The 22,263-nt window shown below is 44.3% G+C and overlaps 1 protein-coding gene across 1 annotated transcript in view; it reads left to right on the forward strand.

The window, feature by feature from the left end:
• The window catches only part of LOC135366395 (cullin-4A-like), a 30,626-nt gene that overhangs the window by 6,810 nt on the left and 1,553 nt on the right, over window positions 1-22,263 (forward strand). The window contains exons 5-9 of the mRNA XM_064599079.1: window positions 6,740-6,902; window positions 8,186-8,732; window positions 14,661-14,765; window positions 15,321-15,772; window positions 20,990-21,403. Coding sequence (XP_064455149.1) covers window positions 6,740-6,902; window positions 8,186-8,732; window positions 14,661-14,765; window positions 15,321-15,772; window positions 20,990-21,403 — 1,681 coding nt within the window. The remainder of the gene's footprint in view (window positions 1-6,739; window positions 6,903-8,185; window positions 8,733-14,660; window positions 14,766-15,320; window positions 15,773-20,989; window positions 21,404-22,263) is intronic.

The following is a 22,263-nucleotide window of genomic DNA, read 5'->3' on the forward strand; positions in this document are numbered from 1 at the left end:
CAGACGGAACTTTTATCAAACGTTCTATGAAGCATGCTCTCATTTGCTCTCATTGGAGTTGCCTCATGTGCTGGGAGATGGAAAGAGTGTTGGTTTGGTAACATGATGAATAAGTGCAACAATGACACGGACTGACAGAGGACAGCCTTGTGTAATATGGCCTCATGCTCCCAACAGTGGTTGCTGTCACAAAAATGCGATGGAAGGCCCTTTTATCTTTTTTTTTTGCGAAATATTGATGCTCATGCAGAACAATGCTGTAATATGACTAGGGTTCCGGGTTTTTGGAGTTTATTTCTGCGCGTTATCGGAGGATGTTTCTCTGAGTTTATTATTTATTTATTTTTTTCACAAAACAGAGTTTTTTGAACTGTATGATTTACAGTTCAGTTAATATCCAAAATTCAGAGAAAACTTGTCGACGCATGCACGGTTGTGCAGCAAAAACGCAGTTGTCCCATTTATTGCTTCAACACTCCTGAGACACAAGCTTAACAGTACATTTCGTACGACGCACACTGAGGTGTTCCACAATTCCAAATGCACCCTTTCTGTGTGTAGTGTTCAGTGTTGTGCGGCATTATTTATGTATGGCAACCTCTGCATCGCGATCGCAGGACGATGTGAACTCCTCGAAATCAGGGTACTCCTTGACGTAGTTGCAGGGCAGCTTTCACTTGTGTCTCACTTTGTCGTCAGCACTGCAACTACAGGTTTTCCCGCTCATTTTAATCCATTGGTCACTCAATTTAATCCAAGCGCTACCCAATTTAATCCAGTGGTGAACCAAATTAATCCAGACACCAACCAATTTAATCCAAGCGCTACCCAATTTAATCCAAGCAACACTTGTAAATGTATTCCGTATGCATTCACTCATGTCATGACTGAGACTTTCATGATTTCGCCAATGTGTCATGAGTTTATGAGTACTGATTCAACAACCCAGGAGATTTTGCAGTGTCATGGGGTGTTTTATGACTTCTTTTTGTCATTATGATATTTCATGACTATTTTCATGTTGTGTGCCATAAATATTTTTATGGGACTGCCACTGCTTCAAACAGTGTCATACAGTGTTTTATGACTACGGAACGGTCATTACGGCATTCAATGACTATTTTCATGACTTGTGCCATGAATAAGTTTTATGGGACTACTGCTGCTTGAAGCAGTGTCATGCAGTGTTTTATGACTACCGACGGTCAGTACGACATTTCATGACTATTTTCATGATCTCTGCCATGAACAGATTTTATGGGACTACTGCTGCTTCAAACAGTATCATACAACGTTTTATAACTACTGATGGTCATTATGACATGCCATGACTATTTTCATATGTGACATGAATGAATTTTCTGGGACTACCGCTGCTTCAAACAGTGTCATGCAGTGTTTTATGACCACCTACGGTCATTATGACATTCCATGACTATTTTCAAGGCATGTGCCATGAATCGATTTCATGGGACTACTGCTGCTTCAAACAGTATCATACAACGTTTTATAACTACCAATGGTCATTATGACATGCCATGACTATTTTCATGATATGTGCCATGAACCGATTTCACGGAACTACTGCTGCTTCAAACAGCATCATACAACGTTTTATAACTACCGATGGTCATTATGACATTCCATGACTATTTTCATGATATGTGACATGAATGAATTTTCTGGGACTACCGCTGCTTCAAACAGTGTCATTCATTGTTTTATGACCACCTACGGTCATGACATACCATGACTATTTTCATGACATGTGCCATGAATCGATTTTATGGGACTACTGCTGCTTCAAACAGTGTCATGCAGTGTTTCATGACTACCGATGGTCATTATGACATGCCATGACTATTTTCATGATATGTGCCATGAATCGATTTTATGGGACTACTGCTGCTTCAAACAGCATCATACGTTTTATAACTACCGATGGTCATTATGACATGCCATGACTATTTCATATGTGCCATGAACCGATTTCACGGGACTACTGCTGCTTCAAACAGCATCATACAACGTTTTATAACTACCGATGGTCATTATGACATTCCATGACTATTTTCGTGATATGTGACATGAATGAATTTTCTGGGACTACCGCTGCTTCAAACAGTGTCATTCATTGTTTTATGACCACCTACGGTCATTATGACATACCATGACTATTTTCATGACATGTGCCATGAATCGATTTTATGGGACTACTGCTGCTTCAAACAGTGCCATGCAGTGTTTCATGACTACCGATGGTCATTATGACATGCCATGACTATTTTCATGATATGTGCCATGAATCGATTTTATGGGACTGCTGCTGCTTCAAACAGCATCATACGTTTTATAACTACCGATGGTCATTATGACATGCCATGACTATTTCATGATATGTGCCATGAACCGATTTCACGGGACTACTGCTGCTTCAAACAGCATCATACAACGTTTTATACGTTTTGACTCGTATATGCAAAGTAGTCATGAAATGTCACAATTACAAGCAGTAGCCACGAATACTGTGTAGAAAATTGCACTAGCAATAGCAGATGGAATGCCATAATGTCATAAAATACCAATGATGAAAATACCATATGATGAATACCACACGTTGCCTGCCTGCGTACTGTTGATGAGGCCCAACAAGGCCGAAACTTCTGTCCAGTACTGGCATGGCGACGTTCAAGTTACAAACATATGCTATACGTGCAGCCGAAGGGCTCCGGCTATTTTTTTTTTTTTCATTTTATACTTCACTGGCTTTGCACTGGGCTTTCAGTGAGTGAGTTATCTCACCCTGACGGGAGGAATCACGTGTTACGTGACCTTCTGACGCCATCCACTCAAACGTTGCCTGCCTGCGTACTGTTGATGAGGCCCAACAAGGCCGAAACAGCTGTCCAGTACTGGCATGGCGACGCTTGAGTTACAAACATATGATGCTGTTTGAAGCAACCTTAGTCAGATAACATCGATTCATAGCACATATCATGAAAATAGTCATGGAATATCGTAACGGCCCTTGGTAGTTATGAGGCATTATATGGCACCCTTTCTAGCAGCATTAATAATGATCATAATAATAATAATAACTGGGGGTTTACGTCGCGTGACAGCTGAGATCATGAGCGACGCCACAGCGGTCGGTCTGTGGATTAGTCGTCTAAAATCGGTTCATGGCACGTAATATAAAAACAGTCGTGGAATGTCATAATGACCGGCGGTCGTCGTAATACATTGTAGGGCACTGTTTCAAGCAGCAGTAGCCCCATAAAATCGGTTCATGTCACATATCATGAGAATACTCATGAAAGGTCATAATGACCATTGGTGGTTATAAAAAATTGCATGACAATGTTTGAAGCAGCAGTAGTTCCATAAAATAGACTAATTGCACATATCATAAAAATAGTCATGGAATGTCATAATGACCGCCGGTAGTCATAAAAGACTGTGTGACACTGTTTGAAGCAGCGGTAGTTCCTTGAAGCTGATTCATGGCACATATCATGAAAATAGTCATGGAATGTCGTTCTGACCGTCTGTGGTCATGAAACACTGCATGACACTGTTTGAAGCAGCAGTAGTCCCATAAAACCGATTTATGGCACATGTCATGAAAATAGTCATGGAATGTCATAATGACCGTAGGTGGTCATAAAACACTGCATGACACTGTTTGAAGCAGCGGTAGTCCCAGAAAATTCACTCATGTCACATATCATGAAAATAGTCATGGCATGTCATAATGACCATCGGTAGTTATAAAACGTTGTATGATACTGTTTGAAGCAGCAGTAGAACCATAAAATCGATTCATGGCACATGTCATGAAACTAGTCATGGAATGTTATAATGACCGTAGGTGGTCATAAAACACTGCATGACACTGTTTCAAGCAGCGGTGGTCCCAGAAAATTCATTCATGTCACATATTATGAAAATAGTCATGGCATGTCATAATGACCATCGGTAGTCATAAAACGTTGTATGATGCTGTTTGAAGCAGCAGTAGTCCCATAAAATCGATTCATGGCACATGTCATGAAAATAGTCATGGAATGTCATAATGACCGTAGGTGGTCATAAAACACTGCATGACACTGTTTGAAGCAGCGGTAGTCCCAGAAAATTCATTCATGTCACATATCATGAAAATAGTCATGGCATGTCATAATGACCATCGGTAGTCATAAAACGTTGTATGATGCTGTTTGAAGCAGCAGTAGTCCCATAAAATCGATTCATGGCACATATCATGAAAATGGTCATGGCATGTCATAATGACCATCAGTAGTTATAAAACGTTGTATGATACTGTTTGTAGCAGCAGTAGTCCCACAAAATCGGTTCATGGCAGAGATCATGAAAACAGTCATGAAATGTCGTACTGACCATCGGTAGTCATAAAACACTGCATGACACTGCTTCAAGCAGCAGTAGTCCCATAAAACTTATTCATGGCACACAACATGAAAATAGTCATGCAATATCATAATGACAAAAAGAAGTCATAAAACACCCCATGACACTGCAAAATCCCCTGGGTTGTTGAATCAGTACTCTAAACTCATGACACATTGGCGAAATCATGAAAGTCTCAGTCATGACATGACTGAATACATACGGAATACATTTACAAGTGTTGCTTGGATTAAATTGGGTAGCGCTTGGATTAAATTTGTTGGTGTCTGGATTAATTTGGTTCACCACTGGATTAAATTGGGTAGCGCTTGGATTAAATTGAGTGACCAATGGATTAAAATGAGCGGGAAAACCTGTAGTTGCCTTTTCAAAAAGACCACTCTGTATGACCTCGGTTCTATGCTTATTTTAGTACTTAGGTCACGTGTAGGACAAGGAAAATCGGGAAACAGACTGGGGGAAAAACCCGGGCGGTGAACCCTCGAGTGGACAAGATGACCGTGAAAGAAAACGCTGGGTCGCAGAAACCATTATTATGTTGCTTTGGAGCCAGTATCCGAGGTCCGAAGAAACCCAGGACACAGAAGGAGGCCAAGAACATTAACCTGGTTATCAGGGAAAGCATCTGCCCAGCGGAGTTTTTCAGATTAATAATCCTAGTTGCTTAAAAATTTACTGTTTTTTCGGATTTTTTGGATAAATCCGAAAACCCGGAACCCCAAAATATCACACAAGAAATGGAATCACGGGTGAGAAAAGGACTGTATGCTATTGACTGTCCACCTGGGGCATCCCCAGTGTGCCATGTGCAGGTTGGAGCATCAAAGGAGCATTGCGATGCCACTCAAAACAAAGTGTGTCTTAGCTTGCGGTAGAACATCTGATCACTGCGAAGTATCCTGCGACATGAGCTTGGCACTGTGCACAGTGGACATTCATCTTGACACGCGTGAAGCGCACTTCCTTAGTTTTGTTCAGCTGATTCCACACCTCATGGGGTTCAAGCACCGATGTGACTAAACCTATGAGCCCCAACCAGAAGAATCGTACTGTGAAGGTCGGCTGCCATTGGTCACCGACCCAGCACGTATCAGTGTGGCGAGGGGGAACATTTCCCGTGCCCTGTCACAGTGGCCCGTCCCTTTCACAGATTTGAGAGCCCATCGCCACACTGCTTATTTAAAATTAGGGTCTGACTTTTTCGAGTTAAATCCGAGCCCACTCGATTGTTCCCTCCTGTATCAGTTTCGGACCAATGCGCGTTAAACCCGATTTCTCCCCAAATTCCAATCATGCATTGCATTGTACCATTCGTATCATGTACTCGATTTAGTAGCAATATGTGCACGCGTCTGATGAAAATGTCATCGCAATGCAATAATTAGCTACGTGCGAAGCACATTTAATGTCACATCATGTGGTGCTCTTGACGATAAATCTCGAAGAATGCATGTTTGTCCAATGATGTCCTACTATGGGCCTCTTGCTGGACAGAAAGAAGAAAGTACCCCAATAACACCCGACCGTAACAATAGCATCCGATTCCCCTGAAGCTGTAACGTATGACAAGCAGCAGGGAGGGCACGAACAAGAGTGGGTAAAACACAGATAAAACACAGACAGGATGGAACAGCTGCTAACTTTCAACAAGGTTTATTGCATCGCATGAAAGTCATTTTATACAAAATGAATCATAGCCCACACATCGAATGCATTGCACGTGCTTTACCTTAATAAAATTTAGGAAACTGTTTAGCAATCAAAACCCACATACTCATAGCCAAGAGCCACACGCCCAGCTACTGTTGTCCTCGAGATAAGCAATCTCATGCTCCGTCAGAGTGATCGATGGGGTGCTGACGCGGGTACTCCTCTATTTATCAATAAAAAATGCCTCCACTATCTCTTTTTTATTTTTTATTTTTATTTATAAATATAGGAATGACGCAAAATGAATTTATAGTAGGCTACAGTACAGGGTATGCAAAAGAGCCATCACCACCAGAAAGATAGCCAGTAAAGAGAAAGCTCCCAATTGACTTTGCTTTGCAAAGCAAGTAAGAGGTTGATGGTATAATTTCTTTGAGATCGAGGTAGTAGTATGGACGCAGGAACACAAAACATTTGTGTTCACTCGTGTTTTGTGTTCCTGTCCCAACCACAAGCTCATGCTCAAGGAAATGATACCAGCTTACTTGCGTTTTAATGCCTTGTTCAGAGTAAGATGTGCCGCTTCAGTTTTTGCATAACGTCTATTCGTCGAACGTGTGTACACATAAGATTCTAATATGCGTAATGTGTCTAACAGGGATGCAGGCTTGGACCTGTTTCGGACACACATAGCCAGTCAAGCCGTGGTGCAGGAACGGACAGTGGAAGGCCTGCTTCTCCTCATTGAAAAGGAACGTGCGGGGGACGCTGTAGATCGCTCTTTATTGAAGTCTCTTCTCCGGATGCTGTCTGACCTACAGGTAAATCAGTACCATAAAAGTGATTCAGTGTTTTGTACTTCCTTGGTGTAATTTCTTGCACAGTTCACTTGCATGTACAATGTCAAATGAATGTCGGTGTCACTGAATTCAGCGTAGAAAATTGGGGTAGTTTATTTGCGTAAATTGGAAACAAAGAGCATAAACAACAGGGCGTGCAACAGGAGCATGTCCTGTTTCTTGTTGTGTGTTCAACACCCACAATATAAAGCGTAACAACAGACATAAAACGAGCAAATTTGGGCACGGTGCTCCGAAGGGTATACACCACACATGCATAGAGGCTTGTGTTCTCAGGCTAAAACCCGGTGGAAACCCATTTCCCCTCCCGATTTGCCTTACCCTCACTTTGGGTAAAACCCGGAGGAGCCCGAGAACCGAACTCACGAAATCGTAGTCTCAGCAAGTTATGCAGGCACGATTCATCTTTGACGCTCGGTTCTTCCTTACACCATCTCGTGTGTTCTTCTTCTCACATCTTTCTTTTGCACCCGCATGTCTGCTCTTTCACACGATATCACCGGATTTAACGCGCTTTACAACTTCTAACATAAAACCCAATCTTTTACCCTCAATGTGGGAAAAGTCACGAAATGCGAAAACGTGGGTGTGTATGCATACACTGTAGGGGCACTTGTGGGATGTTCTAATTCAAAGACTAAAAATACTGTAAAAGTTGACCTCGAGCCCAGTCTAGGCCTGGCAATATACGGGCGCGGGCCCATAACATCAAACCCGAACCTGGCCCAAGCCAACAAAAAAAAGCCATTATGTGGCCCGGCCCGCCCCACCCCTGCGTCAAACTGGGCTCGGGCTACCAGGTAAACCCGAGCCCGTGCAGCGCTCTAGTTGGTGTCCTGTAGTGGGGATGACATTCATATCTGCTGCTTCTGTGCTGTTTTTGGCCTTTCTGGACGGTATTTTGGGAGCGGGGGGGTGTTACAAGATTTGGGGAAGGGTATTAGGGAGTGCTGGGAAAATCTCTGATGTGGAGTACAGCTCTTGCATGGAGGCTACGTGAAACATGACTCGTAAAATACAGCTTCCGGCTGTAGCTGTACAGTGTACATTGAGGTAAACTAGCACTGCAAACGAGGACAGACAAGGGAAATGACAAACACTGTGCTAGTGTCCTCTCCCCTGTCTGTCCTCGTTTGCGGTGCAAGTTTACCTCGATGCATTCGTACCAACTTGCCTGGTTCACCACCGTTGTACAGTGTACAGTGTTCATATTTGTCACACGCTCCGTGTTCTTCCTCTTGTAGATGTACCAAGAGGCATTTGAAGCCCGATTCTTAACAGAAACGGAGCGCCTGTACGATGCAGAAGGTGAGCGCTTGCTCGCCGAGCTCGAAGTCCCCGCCTACCTCGCCCACGTGGAGAGAAGGTTATCGGAGGAGTGGGAACGGCTCCTCCATTACCTCGACCCTTCTACCAAGAAACCCCTGGTGGCGACCGTGGAGAGGCAACTCCTGGGGCAGCACCTGACCGCCATCCTTCAAAAGGGCCTCGACCAGCTGCTGGACGACCACCGTGACCTTGGGCTCATGTATGGCTTGTTTGCACGTGTGCGCGACGGACTACCTCTCCTGTGCGCCCATTTTAACCAGTACGTCAAGAAACGCGGCCGGCTGATAGTGACGAATCCCGAGAGAGATCGGACGATGGTGCAGGATCTGTTGGACTTCAAGGACCAGATGGACTCGGTTGTGGGGCAGTGCTTTCAGCGGAACGAGAAGTTTATCAACTCTCTAAAGGAAGCGTTTGAGTATTTCATCAACCAGAGGCCTAACAAACCTGCAGAGCTCATAGGTGGGTTGTTTCTTTCTTTCCTCGCTATTTGTTGTCTTTTCTGAAAATTTGTGCAAATTGAGAGATGTCATAGATAGAGCCTGCAGCTTTCTTGAAATACGTATTTTTCTTCTAAATTCGGGGAGTAAAAATTGGGTAAATAACCGTGTGCTCTAAATCCAGGCAGATTCAGGTGGAAAAACTTCCAGTACTCTAAATTTTGGAAGAAATCTGGCCCAGTTGCTCAAACCAACCGTACTGGTTTGGTACAAATGGTGACGTAACTTGTTTGCTGCCAGGTATATTAGTGTGCATTCCTACAGACATTTCAGTGAGGGCAATTTACAGGGTAAAAATTGGGTTTCACCCTAAGGAGGCAACCTTCAATTCGGGGTGCAAATTCGGGGAAGAATCGGGTTAATCCCCTAAAACTTCAGGCTCTAATCATAGAAGGTATTGGTTCTGTAGTACGGGTTCTGCTGTGTTCTGTAGCGGCACAACATGCATTACCATGGTGTGGCTGAGAATGTTCAACCTTGTTAATATGTTGTTAACATGTTAGACAGCCGGAAGACCTTGTGCACTGCTTCCCCAATGAGCTTATGTGACCCTTATTTCACGTTCTACTTGTCCATAGATGAATCTGAGTTGATCATCATTCACGCTGTTCCCGTTGAATTAAGTTTTGGGTAAAGAATCAGATGATGTTGAATGAAATCACCTACTCGTTCTGCATGATACCAATGATATCTAGTCTGTAGTAATTTGGGGTCCCGACCCCAAGTTGCGTTGCCGATACGTTTTACATCCCTCAATGTTTTCATTCAGCGGATGTTTTATGACACGTTCAACCAGTGGCATTCATTTTGTGTGAAATAGGCGTAAAATAGGGCTTCATTGTCAATCGGCATATAAAAGTTGGCATATTGGACTTTATTGACACAGCAATTCTATATAGTACTACAATCGGTAACTCTCTCTGCTACAGTGTTCCTCTAAAGAAGCACCATATTTAATTTAAACTCTCATAAATGATAGCTTGAAGTATGAATTTTCACAGTTAACAAATGAATACATGATCTATATGCTTCGAAACCATGACAGCCAATAACTAGGTGGATTTGCATGATGTGACATAGCATTCAAAATAACGGGGGATTTCTTTATTGTGGTGCTCCAAGGTTCTTTTCGGCATTACATGGAGAAAGCATAACTGCAGTGAAAATGATAACAAAACAGTAACAAAAAAAGAAAGAAACAGGAAATGGATTAACAAATGATTGCATAACTGCATTGACATGAACTGACTAACATGCCTGACTGACATAACTGACAAACATTAAAGGGGCACTAAACAGCTCCAGGAATATTCTCCAGTTATTATGCTCTATGAAAGAACGTGGCTCACGATATCCAATTATTACATTCATTTACTTCTAGCGAGCGCCTTTACCACGAAACTATGCCATTCAAAGAGCATAATCCGCGCGAGTCTCTTCTTCCTACTCGGAGAGCACCTACGTCACACGTCTCGCACGTGTAGCAAAGCTGCATTCCAGTCACTGGAGATGGGGGAGATTTCGGACTCCTAGCCAATGACGGGCCTCGTTGACACAAACAGCAGCGTGCGGGGAGAAGCGGTTGTGAGAACACCGCTGTGACCTCGCGGAGCAATACAGCGGTGAAAACATAGTGCGCGCATGAAATGGAATATTGTGGGCTTTTGGTATCTTTTGATCTGGCTACCTTGGGTTTGACAAGTGTAAATATATTTAGAATTGACCTCACTACCCGATATTAAAACAAAATCAGTGTATAGGCTTTCCGCATTTTGAATGGTTGATGGTGCGTGACGTCAAAATGACATGTGGCTATTGTCGTCAGAGCATCGCAGGGCGGGGCATGAGCGCGAAAGAGTGTAGCGAATATTCGGTTGGTTTGGAGCCATTATTTACTTTTTTGCGACAAAAAGTTTTGCTAAGCGTCACTGTAGGAAACGAATTACACTGCAATACAAAAAAGTGCACCTTGCATACCTGTCATTGCCCCTTTAACACTGTATAGCTGCAATGAAAATGATAGCGGAACAGTAACAAAAAAAAAAGAACAGGAAATGGATTAACACAGGAAAAAGTAATACGATGTTAGTTACAACTAGTTGCATAACAAGAGATTGCATAGCATGGATAGGTAGCAGTACCAAGGCGTAAGAAAGAGCAGAGCGGTTTTAAATTATGTATGATTTATACAACTCAGGTGACGGATGAGTGCAAACAGTTCCTAATTCTAATGGCTCATGGTCGAGAGCTGTCTTGAGAGTGATGACGCTAGTGGTGCGGGATAATCAGATAAGATGAAATGAGCAGCGTGATTTTGTATTGATTTGATGGCATTTGAAAGGAAAGATTGATGAGGGTGCCATATACAGCTTGCAAATTCCAACTTGGGCCGGTTGAAAGTGAGGTATACCAATCGTTTAACTTCAGCGGGGGCAAGACGGAGGTGGCGTCGAACTTCAGTGGTGTTTCACGTGTGAGATCACTTCCATTCAGTGAGCAAAGTTTTATGGGGGCTACACGAAGCAACGGGGCAGGATGTCACTGAGTCTTTTTTGTTTTGTTTTTTTAGACTACCATAATTTTACGCGTATAAGCCTCACCGCAGATAAGCTGCAAGACCTATTTCTAGGAATGTTTTGTAAAGTTTCGGGCAGATAAGCCACACTCTGAGATAAGACACGGGAAATAAGATGCAACTGATTTGTGCGACAAAGGAGACAACAAAAGATCGGTTGTAGTGTTCTACCAAGATGAAATTGTGCCCTTGTTGCGTGTTTTTCATGGATCGACGGGTCAGTGGCCTTTCAGAAGACACGAATCACTGTCACCACTTTAGTTAAAGCTGCTTGGGGGAAGGAACCAGGAAGGTTAGTTTACTCGAATGTGGACGCACCCCTGTTACGTATTGTTCGCACAACGGCAGGGCGGTGCTGTTCCAGAGGTACTCTCGGCCCTTTCAGTAAAACCAGTGTATGGGGAAAATGCCAGGAAGAAATAGTGATCAGATAAGTCCAGTGTGGCACTTTAAAGATGCAGGGAGGGACACCACAAAAAGGATTTCCATAGAATGTACAGTAAACTTCCATTGATTTCGATCCTGATGGGAATGCACACGTCAATCGAATTATCCGAAGGTCGAATTAAAGAACAGGCGGAAAAATGAACGAGGTCAGTGTCAACTTTGTGTGATCGTCTGCCGTTGCTCGCGCTTGAAACGCGCATCTGAAAACATGCCACATAGAGCGTTGGTGTGATGGAAAGCCGTTTCGGTGTTGCCAGACAAGGAGAGTTCCAGGGTGTCGAGTCCGGCTTCAACGTCAGCCGCACTTGGTCGCTGACACTGCCCAGCCTTTGCAGAAAGCGGCTTGCGGTTGAGTTCTAGGGCAAACTTATCTGTTTCTCTGTTGCTATGTGCGGTGCAACGTGGGGGACGTGGTGCCTGGTTCACGGACACATCCATCGGTCGAATTATACAATGTGGGCTGCTTTCACGTCTGCAAAGTTAAACTTTTTTATCAATAGAAACATATGGGGATTTGACGGGACCTACGAATTTGGTCGACTTAAGCGAAAGAAAAAAAAAATTATTGGAAGTCATATTAACGGAAGTCCACCGTAACTACATTTTTGCACCAACCCCAACCTGCCATTGTCCCGGTTTCTGTGGCTGGCCTTTGAGTTATGATGCAGAAAAATGCTGTTTTCTTGAAATGAGAAATAAGTTTCTGGCTGCAGCAATGACGTACCTGTGCATGCCTTCTCCCCTGACAGGATCCGTTTCTTGAGCATGCATCTTAGCACATCTCTTCTGAAATATTGGTACATGACAGTTCTCAGCACAAATGAGGGGTCATGACAGTCATTACCTTAGCTCTACGTACGTCTCATTCCGTGCACCCAATCCCTCTGACCTTCCAGTGTCATTCCATAATTCTGTATCATGCTCATAATTTGGGTCTCGGGTACACAATGCACACCTGCCAACTCTCCCGATTCATCCGGGAGACTCCCGGATTCGGGCCGGTTTGTACGACTGTACGGCCGAGAAGCAAATCTCCCGGAAAATGCAGTTTCCCTCTCTATGTCTCAAACGCCTGCTTTTTCTCTGGGCACACAGACGAAAATGTCAATCCAATACCAGCCCAATTGCCGTCGGCATCGCTGCCGCTTCCCGGAGCCTCTGTGTTACAGAGTTTAGGTGTTCTGGTCATGGTTCTAGTTCTAGCACTTCTAGTTTCCGTGCGTTTCCTCCATGTTTTCGGGCGACAAAAGTGCCTTTGCACTAGCTGCTTCGACCTTGCGTACCTCGCAAAGAGAACCTCGACCTCACAAAGAGAACAGAGACATAGTTTTGTGACCTCACGTTCTTTTGAGAAAGTGTCATAACCTTGTCACAGCTTGACACCCAGATACTTTCTTGGAGAGGGCAAAGTCTGTTGCTGCAAAACTTGTGCCCAACGAGCCTACTGGAATGAAGTCTGCTCTTGTTACGTATGCAAATAAAACCCACCCAACATCAGCTTTCTCCTACCCCCCCCCCCCCCCCCCGCAAACTTTTTAAATCTCCCTAATTTAGATGTTCTCAAGTTGGCAGGTATGACAATGTTTAGCATTTTATCACAGTTACACATTGGTGGTTCCGCACAGGCAGTGTATGATGTGTCCTTGCTTTCTTCGTGTAGTGAAGACCAGCTGTATTTCAGTTTAGTGTGTATAGTGCATTCACTATACGAGGTGTTTAACCTAACATGATAAAAAAATCCACTACCCATTAGAGGCCGGCTGTACTACACAAAGTACACCCACTTTAAATTTTCTTTCTGCTAATGGGAAGAAATGTTTTTTTGACTGTCGAAGCATTATATTTGGTTGCATGGGGGTCCACTTTGCAAATTTTGGAGATCAATTAGGAAAATTCAATTTATTGCAAATTAGATTTGGTAAAAGTGCTCAGAAGTGATGGTAAAATCTCCCTCAAGATAAATAGCCCCATAATGTTCAGGCAAATAAGTTCTTTTATATGATTTTTATCATGTTAGATGAAACAGCCTTAGTAGTGACTCTATTATGTAGCACACGTACCCTTGACAGAAAATGCACGTTGGCATAAGAAGAGGAGGACAAACTGTAAACAGCTGCTTTTACAATATCTTTACTTTCTGTACTTTTCTTTTGCTATGTTTTATTATTATTATTATTACTTTTTTTGTGTGTTAGGGGAAATAATGTGGTTTTGGAGTAAAATCATCATCGTCAAGCACACAGGTCAAAGGATAGAGAACAAATTTCCAACGGTATGATGGCATACGACAGAGGCAGCACCAACATGAGCGATACAACCACAGATGCAAACTTGCATAGAAACATGAATATGGCATTGCGCTCCTAACCAGTGTTGATTCCCTTGCCGCAAAGAATTCTATACTAAATTGTTACTGCAAATAACTGTCTAACAAGTATGCTGATGTGCTCTTTATTTAAAAGGAATAATGCCCTGTTTCAGCAGTGACTATGTCAGCTGTTATGCCCTGTTTCAGCAGTGACTATGTCAGCTGTTTCGTATGTGGAATCTTTCCTAGTCCACTCTTCTGCAATTTGACGGAAACATTTTATGGCAGCCATGATAATAATTGTGCTTGTTAATATTGTTGTTGTAACGGAAAGTGATGTTGAGATAAACCGTGAGTGATGGCACCTTGTTGTTTAGGCTTGGCTCACCTATGTGGCATTATACTATTGTGTTTACTTCTTGTATTGTGTTATAAACATAAACTAGTGCCCCAACTTGAAACAAAGAGTATATTTCAGCACATTTAGAATACTAGAAACGAGGAAGTATTAGCTGGTATATACTGCAGAGGTGACTTGTGGCACCCTTTATCTTTTGCAGCCAAATTTGTTGACTCGAAACTTCGAGCGGGAAATAAGGAAGCAACGGAGGAAGAACTAGAAAGGTTACTAGACAAGATTATGGTCCTCTTCAGGTTTATTCACGGTGAGTTACTTCAGATCTGACAGGGATGTTGCGTTTTTGCTTTGCACAGTGCACCTGTGCACTGTGACAGACCATTTTGGGGGCTAAAGGTGATATTGCACACAATGGGATGGGTATATGTAAAAGCTCCCTCCTGTAATTGTCACTATACATACAATGCTCAAAGTGATCTGTATGCATGGGACATCAGAAATGAGAATTTAAAAATATATGTGTGAACTGAAAAGGGTTTTAATGCAAAGTTATATTTATGCCTTGACTATAAGGCATCATCCACCAAGAATGGACAATGAGAATGAAATAAGTGAAAAGTTTTCAAGGAGGAGTACTTTTCTTCTTTTCTTTTTTTTCTCTTTTACTGTTAGACCCAGACTCAACTTTTCCACCCGATCTAACCTGATTTTGCCGTTTTACGGCTCCTGACATAAAGCCTGATTTTACCCCCAATTTTCAAAAGAAACATAACACCACAGGGCTCTACACATTCTTCCTGCGTGTGACTCCCAACTAGGTGTTAACTAGGTGTAAAACCTTGTGGACTTTTCTGCCTCCCAGGGAAGGACGTCTTTGAAGCGTTCTACAAGAAGGACTTGGCCAAGCGTCTGCTGGTTGGCAAGAGTGCCTCTGTCGACGCGGAAAAATCTATGCTCTCCAAATTGAAACAAGAATGTGGTGCTGCTTTCACATCAAAACTGGAAGGCATGTTCAAAGACATGGAGCTCTCCAAAGAACTCATGCTGGGCTTCAGGCAACACCTCGCCGGCCGTCAACGGCAGCTACAGGAGTCCCAATCGTCGGTGGACCTGACGGTCAGCATCCTGACCATGGGTTACTGGCCGACGTACCCCACGGTTGACGTGGCCCTCCCTTCGGCCATGGTGGAGCTGCAAGAAGTGTTTAAGAGATATTACCTCGGAAAACATAGTGGAAGGAAATTGCAGTGGCAGCCAACGCTAGGGCATTGTGTGCTTCGGGCCAGGTTTCCAGGAGGTTCTAAAGAGTTGCAGGTAAGTGTATTGTTCCTTGCACACCTACGCATGTAGTAAATAGATCACTAATAGACCTCTACCCGTGAAACGTCATATTGACGTTGGTAGACAGACTGAAACCGAAACAAATCGGGAGGGGAGGGATGGGTACCACGAATAGGCACATGTTCGCTGCCTCCTATTGAAAGAAAGTGGCATGAAGGTGGCGTCCCTTTCGGGGACCATCGTAACCACCTCAAGTCGGTGCCTTTTGGGTGCGACCTTGTTCGCATCTAGCTTCGAGCGTAGTTCAACTCTACCAAATTGCTGGCGCTGTCGAACACTATGACGTCAGTTGTTTACAAACAAGGAGAGGTCTGTTGTGTCTCCAACATATGTAATAATTTTCCTCTCAATAAGCCTCTCGTTAATGCATTTCCTTCAATGCAAGCACCCTTTCTTCTCGAAAGGTTATCACTGAACACATGTACAGAAAAATGTGATTAAAGTAATATTTATGCGTTGGGCCTTGTGTTCTGGGGTGAACCCTGGTAAAACACGTTTTTACCCCTGATTTTCATCATCGTCACTTGAAGGAAAAATCTTGAAAACTAACTTCGCAAAGTGCCAGTTCAGCCAATTATGGGCATTGGAGACCACTCAGCACTGCACACTCAGCATGGCTGTTCCAAATCTATCCCGATACCACCACCTTTTACGGCTCCCGAAATAAAACCTGATTTTTAGTAGTAGTAGCACGATTTTCAAAAAACATACAGTAAACCCCTGATAACTCAAAGTCGTAAAAACCGGAAAAAATTTCGAGATAAGCGGGGTTTCGAGTTAAACGAACAGCAAAAATTACGTTGCCACAATGTTACCACAATGCACTATGTTATGAAACGTTAAAAAAAGCGTTCCTATAGTAAAAGGGCTCATAAACAATTCCGTATTTATTTTTTAACATCATCTGAGACGGAATAACTCCGTAATAGCAATCTACTTGGCATTCGCGTCTGGGACGCGCATGAGACGCTCCCTCCTGGCACGTCACTACCATGGGCACTCTTGACGATTTCAGTTTCACTCAGTTCACCGCTACTGGAACGTCGCCGTCGTAAAGCGCGTAGTCCTCGATGTTCAAGTCCTCTAAGTCACTCTCCCCACAACATGCGAGGCGCATCACGTCGTTGCACAATTCATCACAGTCACTGAACTAGTCTGCTGGCTCCGGTACGGCGGTGGAAGACCAGAAACCCGTATGAACGAAACAGTTCACGCTAATGGCTTGACGAACTTTGCTGCCAGGCCTTTGATAAGTGCCACCTTCCGCTCCAAAATCAGGGATTTCCATGTGCGTTGTTCAGCCATCACGCCGCGAAGAATGAAACGAAACTGAGACGTTCGGACAAATGCAGAGGAGGAGGAGTGACGTTGGGTGGAAAGGGGAGTGCGGTCTGCCTGCCACAGCTAGCGGCACGTGAGTCAGACTTAAAGGCTTTGACCTTGACCTAGCCCGCGGGACCGAAGAATGCACGTTATCAGCCGTAGGTACGCTGACCTACCGGTGATGGAATTTCGAGATATCCGTACTCGGGCAAAAAAAAGCTTCGACTTAAAAGGGCACAAATACATAGGAAGCATTGGGACAAGGATCGGGACGCAAAAAATATTCGAGATAACCGATATTTCGAGATGAGCGAGTTCGAGTTAACGAGGGTTTACTGTAAAACCCGGAAACACAAGGTCCTATTTATGCACACTGAGTCGGTGCAGTGTTAATTCGTTGCTCATGCACGTAACACGAAGCACAGTTTTTGTTCCACACATGTTGAGCACACACTTTTATACTGCAGCATTCTTTTATTCTGTTAAGTCAAATGAGATGAGTAAAATACACATTTGAATTCAATTGGATTCTCTTCCGAAACACAACAGATAGTGTTGTGTAACAGCTGCATGCATCTTCACAGAATTATGCTGCTCTTTTTATGTACAGCTTGGGACAAAAGTTTACGGAGCACCCGGTGTCACAATTCTGCATTGAAACGACACCCTAGCAACAAACGGGAACAGACACACATACTTGGAGATGAATGGAATAGCTGGTCATCCATTTCTTATACGATCGCTTCCTAATAGCTAGCAGGGGATGAAGACATATACATTAGTGCTGTAATTCCATAAACTTTTGTCCTAAGGTGTACCAAGTCATGCAGTTGTGATATGCACTTACCTTATGTGTTACAGTGCTATGTATATCATTGACGACAGAGAAAATACAGTAAAACCCGCATAACGCTACCTTGTATAACAACATCCCTTGTGAAACGATGGTTTATGCGTTTACCGCGAAAATTTGCATTGTTTCTATGGAGAAATGACCCATGAATATCGATGGCGATCTCAGTTTCAGACGACGTCTGACGCTAACTTTCGCTCGCGTAACTTCTGCCCCACGTGAACTACCGGGCGTTCAACTCTTCCGCGAATACTGGATGACACAAAAAGAATGGGGACATCAGGAGGCTGACCACTTAGTCATCGTATCTTGGAACCCGTTTCACGGAGTGGTTTACTACTGCTTAGCTACTGGTTTAGCACTACTACTAGTACTAGTAGTTACTAACTACTAGTTGGTATGTTGGTGTAAGTAGGGCGTAATTCACCTAAACCATGGTGACCGTCAGTTTTGCTTCGGCAACGTGCAGAGCACCTCTTGCCCAGTTAGGATTAGCACATGATCACACACACATCAACAGCGGCACATTAGCCGAAGAAACGCAAAGCAATTGACCTGGACGCCAAATTGGCGATTATCGACGAGCATCATCGTGGAGTGAAAGTGACGTGCATCGTGCAGTGGTTTCGACTTTCGCAGTCTACAGTTTCTACGATCTCGAAGACCGAAGAAAAGCTGCACAAGCAGGCTACCAGTGACAATGCAACTGTGAAATGCAAGATAATTCGTGAGTGTGCATGCGACAAAGTTGAGGGAGCCTTGTACAAATGGCTTGTTGATGCACGTTCCCGCAAAGTGCCTATCAGCGGCCCGGTGCTTACCGGGAAAGCCAGACAGTTTGCCTTCCTGCTTGATAAAGAAGAGTTCAAGCCCAGCGGAGGAGGGCTGCAGAGATTTGAGGAGCGGTACGGAATCGCGTATCAAAAGATCGCGGATGAAAGTGCTTCAGTGGACAGCGCCGGTACGGAGACATGGCTACAAGAGGACCTGCAGGATATTTTTCAAAGGTACGAAGAGAAAGACACGGTGATGAGACTGAGACGGTGATTACAACGGTGATGAGACTCTTCTATCAGCTCCTACCTATGGGCACTGATCCACTTAAAGAGGAGAATTGTGCAGGGGACAAGCGCAGCGAAGTATGGATGACCGTTTCTTTCTTTCAGTTTTTTTTTTTTTTTTTTTCTGTGTGTGTGTGTGTGCTCTAATATGGATGGCAGCGACCGGAAAAAACCTTTGGTGATTGGCAAGTTGAAAAAGCCGTGTGGATTTATGAATCCTGCCTCAATCCTCGTTCGCAACCACAACAGTTGATAGGCCTGGATGACCTTCGCACTGTCTTGGCGCGAAGGATTGGCTTGAAGAGTTTAATGCTGACATGCACAGGGAGGTCCTGCTGCTTCTTGACAATTGCACTGCCCATCATGTAGACATTCACTTGATGGCAGTGGAACTTCTTTTTCTGCTGCCGACACCACCTCAGGACTCCAGCCGATGAACATGGGCATCATTGCGAACGTGAAAGTTCTGTACGGATGCTGTGCTATTGACTTCGTAATCTTCCACGTACTGTATTTACTCGCATAATTTGCGCACTTTTTCTCATTAAAAAAAAAAAGTCTGAAAAGTTGGGGTGTGCAAATTGTGTGGGAACGTTTGTGACAATATTCAAACGATGCGAGATTTCAAAATTTTAGTATGTCGGTCGTGTAGGCTCTCAGTAAAGATGATATTGACGTTATCACTCTCACCCCCCCCCCCCCCCCCCCCCCCGCCCCCTCACAAAATTGCTTGGTCCCTGGCCAGATCCAGCCCACCAATGCTCTGCTCTCAGAGCTCTCTTCACCTTTCTGGACACCATAGGACTTCGATCCATATTGTGAAGGGGATCATTATTTCATTCCCCACATCACCACCAGCAATGGGGTAGAGTATCGTCCCTGGCGATGGAACTCCCCCCTTCACCATCTCGCAATAAGGTTGTTGTTGTTGTTACCACTGCATTGCGCAACCGTGAAAAAAGTGGTCAAATACCACGCAGTCGTCGATGGTCGGGAGGCAAAGTGCTGGCCCACTTCTGCTCGTATACCGGTGAAATGCATCGAGACGCTCATGAAAGACGCTGCTATTCGCACTTGACAAGCGAAAGTACGCTATGTTCGCCAATTTTGTCATGTTGTGCTGTAAGGTTTGTCGTGGCGTGTTTGTCTAGAGTTTGTTTCCACGTTTTATAGTTCAAGTGACGGTATCGTCTATCGCGTCAGTGGACCATTACTCAAAAGTGCGCGCAAATTAAACAAAAGCACCTCCATAACTTTAGTAGCACTGACAGCATTGTGAAAAGCAATCGCCACAGTCGCTGAGACGTACAGGCCAGATATCTGCGTGAGAAAATGTGGGTGTACGATTGTTTGTTTCCTTGTCATTTTTAGCGCTAAACTAGGGATGCGCAAAACAGTGGCTTATCCAAGATCCCAAGCGTGGGGGGGTGTCGGGAAAAATCGGGGGGGGGGGGGGGGTCATTCTTATAGTTACATCATTACAGCTGCCAACATATCATATATATATTGCAAACATATGTCTAAAGCAGAAATCGCAAGGGCACCCCCTGTAGGGGGTACACAGGTGAAACAGCTAAAGGGGTGTCACTGAACATTTGGGGGGGTTAGAGGTGGGGGGGGGGGGCTGGATAAATCACTGGCGCAAATAGTGCCATGGCGCAAAATATGCGAGCAAATGTTCGCAGCACAGGGTGTTTAATAAGGACTGGCTCCAAATCTGCCATCTCGCATTTCCCAGAAAACATCTAATTAATAAGTTAATTATTGAAATTTAGGTATTTGCAAACGCTGTCATACAGGATGTTCGCCAGGCCAGAGAACCCACCTACTATAACAGCATCTTTTTTTGCTCTGCTAGTTTCTTAAATACAAATTCTGTAACAAATAAAAAAAAACTGCATATTTTTTCCTAAAAGCTCGAGACCTTACTTAATAAGCACTGACTCTCAAAAGGTGTCCCTGTTCCAAGCCCTGGTCCTCCTCCTCTTCAACGACGCTGACACCCTCGGCCTAAGTGAGATTGCCCAAGCATCACGTATCGAAGACTCTGAGCTGCGGCGCATCCTGCAGTCGTTGGCCTGCGGGAAGGCGCGGGTGCTGATGAAAGAGCCACGGGGTCGGGACGTTGAGGATGCGGATCGCTTTCTTTTCAATGGCGAGTTCAAGAACAAATTGTTCCGCATCAAGATCAACCAGATCCAGATGCGGGAGACACAGGAAGAGCAGAGCAGCACCCAGGAGAGGGTCTTCCAGGACAGACAGTACCAAATAGATGCGGCTATAGTGAGAATCATGAAGATGCGCAAGGCCCTGTCACACAACCTCCTGCTCACTGAACTCTATGACCAGCTCAAGTTCCCTGTCAAGGTGAGTCTTTTGTAAAACCGTACTTCTTGTACCGTAAAACTTGTGTTACTTCAAAACCGTAAAACAGGGTAAAATCTTGCAATACCTGGTGGAAAACAAACACGCAAAGAGAAAAAAAAAGAAAGAAAGAAAAGAGTGCTCCGCGCATTTTAGATCAACGGGAGATAGAGCACTGCTCGGGCTTACCCGAAATCCCGAACCCACGGGCTGGGTTAAGCTTTCATTTGTGGGCCTGTGCTGGGCTTGGGTTTGACCGTTATGGGCCCGGGCCGGGCTTGACCCGTACATTGCAGGGCCTAGGTCGCACTCAAGGCTGTGTTATCCCTTTCTTAGTTAGACACAGTCAAATTTTATAGCCTCATACAGGTAGCCTATAAATTTCTCTGCCTTGGGCCGAGAAACTTCGAACCCTTCGGGCTTGGGACGGGCCCGGGCCAGGTATACAGCCGTCGGGCCGGGCTCAGGTGGGTAAATCAAAGGAAGGCTGTGCTCGGGCCAGGTATGGGCCTGAAAATACGACCCATGCAGTGCTCTAACGGGAGATGCGGAATGGCCGTGCTTAAACCCCCACTTTTCCGCAAAGTGAGATTTACAGATCTGCGGGATTCCATGGGCAATGGAAAACAAGCGAGAAAAAAGTGCAGCGTTCCCCAAGGTTGCTTATCGGCCGTGTAAGCGCCAGCAGTATCAGAGCTGCCAGGCATTGGAGTCGCAAATGATTGGCCTTAACCCGCGAAAATATCGCAGATTGGCTGAAATCCTCACGTGATTCTGTAAGATATTGAACATTTAGCAAAAAAAAAAGAATGATTCTGAGGGAAACATCAGGTTCTGCGGGGCATGGCCATTTCTGCAAAAGT

Source organism: Ornithodoros turicata, chromosome 8 (genome assembly GCF_037126465.1).
Source record: "Ornithodoros turicata isolate Travis chromosome 8, ASM3712646v1, whole genome shotgun sequence".
Classification (NCBI taxonomy): domain Eukaryota; kingdom Metazoa; phylum Arthropoda; class Arachnida; order Ixodida; family Argasidae; genus Ornithodoros; species Ornithodoros turicata.